The sequence below is a fragment of the Cucurbita pepo genome, chromosome LG11, assembly GCF_002806865.2.
Source record: "Cucurbita pepo subsp. pepo cultivar mu-cu-16 chromosome LG11, ASM280686v2, whole genome shotgun sequence".
In the NCBI taxonomy this organism is placed as follows: domain Eukaryota; kingdom Viridiplantae; phylum Streptophyta; class Magnoliopsida; order Cucurbitales; family Cucurbitaceae; genus Cucurbita; species Cucurbita pepo.
In genome coordinates this window covers 2,942,769-2,947,393 of record NC_036648.1, presented here as the reverse complement: position 1 = coordinate 2,947,393, position 4,625 = coordinate 2,942,769, and the positions used below count along the sequence as shown (strand labels likewise).

General features: G+C 39.0%; 1 protein-coding gene across 1 annotated transcript; it reads right to left on the bottom strand.

The window, feature by feature from the left end:
- Positions 1-630: 630 nt before the first annotated feature.
- Positions 631-4,625, bottom strand: LOC111805404 (RNA polymerase sigma factor sigC-like). Its single transcript, XM_023690487.1, has 7 exons — positions 4,352-4,625; positions 3,679-3,848; positions 3,018-3,581; positions 2,715-2,945; positions 2,359-2,499; positions 2,075-2,272; positions 631-1,386 (listed from the first exon to the last, which is right to left on the bottom strand). Exons 1-7 carry the CDS (start codon positions 4,443-4,445, stop codon positions 1,108-1,110), a joined length of 1,677 nt encoding a protein of 558 aa, XP_023546255.1. The 5' UTR covers positions 4,446-4,625; the 3' UTR covers positions 631-1,107.

Here is a 4,625-nt window from a genome sequence, read left to right as displayed (position 1 = left end):
CCCTCCCTTCGAGACCTAACGTCTTTACTGACACTCGTTCCTCTCTCCAATCAATGTGGGATCTCACAAAAAAAACTTCACGTGAATCATTAAGTTCAACAAAACCATAATAACTAAGTTTAAGCCTTTAAAATCATAGGCATCACGTTCTAAGTCAAAAGCTAGTTACATACTAAATCGAGACCAAAGTTCAACAAAACTTGTTATTCAACCTAATCGCTGATGCGACATACTCATTAAACCAACAATCAATTATTCAAGACCTAGTGTAAGCAGTGTTTGGTAAATGCTATAGATCTCTCACCATCGTCATAAAAATTTATTCGTCAAAGAAACATTATATCGCAAATGAAGATTTAAAAAAAACAATCAATTAGAAGTACTAGACGTTTGAATCTCCGACCTTAGAATAAAGAATATACGTTATACGTCGTTGTAGCTTTCCCCTCCATCAAGAAAAGCAGTTGATAACAATAAATTATAGCATTCAATTCTGAGCAGAGAAAAAAGCATATGCTTTAACCAAAGTTGTAAAACCAAACAGATTTTGTCTCTCAGCTCATTTGTTCCATTTCTTCTAAAGAAAGTAAAGTATTGTATGATCCCTCAAGTTTCTTATCAGCTAAGAAATGCATGAAAAGTCATAAACTTGGTATTAATAAATCTACTATGATCGTCCAGACATCCATCTCTACAACAATGGCATGAATTGCCCTGTATATGAAATAAAATTTAATACAATGTGGACTCATATGGCTAAAAATGGCTGTAAATATGTATATATGTTTATATATATATGGAAGGTTTGGCCATGCCCAGGTGCACATCTCTATCTACAGCTCAATTCATGCATATGATGGAAGTAAAGATCATATTTTACATCAAAAAACATGAACCACCAACCAGACGAGTCGAGTCGATGTTTCAGTGGTAATGCATCATGCAAGGAACTGTACTAACCGGTGAGAGTCGTTGAGGATTGAGATATGCTTGTTGTAACGAACACTTTGGTAGTATGGCCCGAAAGCGCGATGCCAATCTCTTGGCTTCTTTGGGCTGCTGCAAGTTTTGAAAAGACTGGAGGGAGCTGAAGCTGAAAGAAGTATATCAATCCAAATAATGGCTCAAGTTTCTCACAGTCTCTTCATTTTTAAGCTTTGTTGTGGCTTTCCTTTCGATTTTTCGAACCCATTCCTTACTTACGCGTAGTAGTTTTCCGATTTCCTCGAGCGACTTGGGTTGGGAATCCATGAGTCCGTATCGCAGCACCAGGACCTGTCTCTCCCTTGATTCCAACACTTCAAGAAGATTGAAGATGTCTTTCTTCATTAGCATCCGCTTCACAGTGTCTTCTGGGCTCTCTATTGATGTATCTGCTGTCAATTCCTGCACCATAGGAGTCACAATATGTTTAAAGAATATACTATATTAATTTATTGGTAAGTTGTAACATCTGGTAGAAGGCCGGGATATTCTAAACTTGCTCTTTTCAAATTAGCTTGTAACTGTTCAAACCCACCGCTAGCAGATATGGTCCTCTTTGGACTTTCTCTTCCAGGTTTCTCCTCAAAGTTTTAAAATGCATCTACTAGGGAGAGGTTTCCACACCCTTATAAAGAATGTTTCGTTCCCCCTCTCCAACCAATGTGGGATCTCACAATCCACCCGCCTTTAGGGCCCAGCATCCTCGTTGGCACACTGCCCAATATTTGGCTCTGATACCATTTGCAACAGCCCAAGCCCACCGCTAGCAGATATTGTCTTTTTGGGCTTTTTTCCGAGCTTCCCTTCAAAACTTTAAAATGCATCTACTAAAGAGAGATTTTCACACCCTTATAAGAAATGTTTCGTTCACCTCTCCAACCGATGTGGGATCTCACACAACTCGGCTTCACACATTGGCATGACCAATTATGAATTCATATATAAGCTTTTGATGAACAAACTTCAGTAAAAGAAAAAGGAAAAGCTCTCAATTAATCAACATAGACAAAATATGCCCAAGAATTGTCAAGAAGTTCAAAGAAAATGGGGAGCCAATGATATCCTAGACGGAAGAGCGAGAGAGTCTTACCATATATTTCATATTTAGTCCATCACCTATCTTCTGATCAACTGAACCCACAACTTTTAAACAGTTGCTAGCAACTCTAACCTTGGCCAAAGGAAGACCAGTAGCCTTGGCTATATCGTCATCCGAATATCTCCTACCACTGTTGTTCAACGCTTTTCGAGCCTTCTGTATTTGATTTATTGCCTTGGTTAATGACCACTACAAAAGAATTGTAAGGATGAGTCAGTCATACATGAATATGAAAACTTCATGAAATTAGCCTCCCAGTGAAGAAAGAATCATACTGGAATTTGAATTCCCCTTGAACTTCGTGCCACGACTCTCGACATTGATTTCCTTATCCAGTATTGAATATAGGTTGAGAATCTAAAACCCCTTTTCGGGTCAAACCTTTCCACACCTTGCAGCACGCCAATGGCTCCTGCCTACGAGTACACAGAGAAAATAAACATCAAGATGCATAGCGCCTTGCATTTTTCTTACTATACTTCTATTGAGAAATGTATGTTTCAAGGCAAGGCATCGGTATTCAACATTTGCATTCATGAAAGCAAAAAAGAAAGCGGAGTACGTATGTGTATATATATATATATTGAAATTCGAAGAACCGAAGTTTCTCGTAAAATAGTAATGAATAGACCTGAACCAAGTCCTCCATTGGTAACCCGGAGCATCGATATTTCTTTGCAAGGAATATAACCAATGAATTCGTGCTCCTTAAGAGCTCATCCTGGCAGAACCAACCAAATTGTAACTGTTTCTGCAGGTCCTTTATATCAATGCTGGCTGCGTCGGCCCAGCAACTCATGCTTGCTGTTCTTCCGGATTCCTTTTCTAAAGTTTCTCTAATTCTTTCTAAATTTGCAACTACCTGCAATGAAACAGAAGCTTAGCATAAAAAGTATTGGAAGGATGGTTGTGCGAACATCAAACACGAATCAACCTTAACCCCGGTGGACATTTCAGCTTCATTTCGCGCAACAGTCGATCTTCTTTTTTTCGAATTAGATGCTTTTTTCCTAGAACTACGGAATTTTTCTTTAGCAGCTCTCGTAGCTAGCGGCCGTGAAGCAACTTTATCAGCATTATCCATTGCTCTCCTTTTTACTGATCTTCTTCCTGCTCTTTTTCCAGAGTAAACTATGATATTGTCGTTCTGGTCATCGGTTTTCTGGTTTACATTATGATCTCCACCAACCTCAATAGGTAAGTCCGACAAATCACGAAAACTTGATGATGCTTTAAGCGTCCTAGATAGACAAGCATTGAAAAACTCCAAAGCTCCAAGTTTTGTTAGTTGCAATACAATATCTCTTTCCAAGCTTAGCATGCCTGATTCAGTAAAAGTTTCCTCCAAAACATCAAGGTTTTCCATTAACATGCCAAAAGGCGACGCCCTGCCAGTAGGCAAGCTCGTACAGGAACAAAAATTGTCCTCTACCTTGGATGGCCCAGAATTTTTCGACCCGTAACGCAAATGACCGAGTGACTTCGCCCCACTGTTTATCTGAAATAACATATAAGATGCATCCCATCAAGAACAAGAAACCAAGCGAGGTCAAGCCTACAAATGGGTGTTGTGAAGTTCATAGCAAAGGGCTAACCTCTATCTCTTTCTCTTCCAAATCTAACAGACCATCGGCTAAGGTTTGTGGAGCTTCAGACAAGCAAGTGTATGTTTTCAAGGCTTCTCTAGAAATAGCCTCTCCTTCCTCACAAGTACTGGAGAAGAACGAAAGCCTTCCCGAATTAAAGGAAGCTTCCCTGCCTTTAGCTGTTTTAAAAGGCAGAACAGAACAAAATTTATAATGCATTCCCAACGCCAATAATCATCGTATAACCTTAAAACATGCTAAGAAATGAGGCTTTTCTCAGTCTAATCCAAATAAATTAAAGATAGATCGAATATTCACACTTCATAACCATTCCAGGAGAAATTTAAGAGGCCTAACAATCTCCAAAAGACTCAAAACAAGTTCACATTCAGGAAATGTAACAGATATATATATATATAATTATAATCATTCAGGAGCAAGAACACAAAATTCCCGAGAAATCCCAGAAACGTTCCTTATTCAAATAATCGAGATAATCGGAAAACAATTCAAAATGCCACACAAAATCGATAACAAGTAGAACAATGGCAGATTAAAATCAAGAAAACCGAACAAAGAGCAAGCGGAAACCCACGGAATTTCAGAAACAAATTAAAAACCCAGAAATGAATCGAGATTGTTCATGATTCAGCATCTTAGTTCAGAGAGAGAGAGAACTAACAGGCATAGGGAGAGAGCTTGGAAGGGGAGGCCCGGCGGGAATGAGTCTGAATTTGGAAAGCCCACTTGAGATTTGGGCGGAAACTTGTTCCCATCGTGGAAATCGGCGGCAGGGAGAGGGAGAAGATTGGTGATGAAGAAGTAATTACTCATGCAATCTGATGAGTGAAAATGTGGACGTGGAAACTGCAAATTCTCTACCACCAATTCTAAATCTCCTTCTTCTAAGAATTTGGGGGAAAAAAAAAATCAACAACATTTCTTTTTCCACAAAT

What these genes read in the sequence shown, in the direction of transcription:
- LOC111805404 (XM_023690487.1), bottom strand. Translation starts at nt 4,445, where the DNA reads ATGGGAACAAGTTTCCGCCCAAATCTCAAGTGGGCTTTCCAAATTCAG. An exon ending in CAAGGGGAATTCAAATTCCA is followed by an intron (nt 2,273 to 2,358) that starts GTATGATTCTTT and finishes ATTCTTTTGTAG; the next exon opens with TGGTCATTAACCAAGGCAAT. An exon ending in GACTAAATATGAAATATATG is followed by an intron (nt 1,387 to 2,074) that starts GTAAGACTCTCT and finishes CCTATGGTGCAG; the next exon opens with GAATTGACAGCAGATACATC.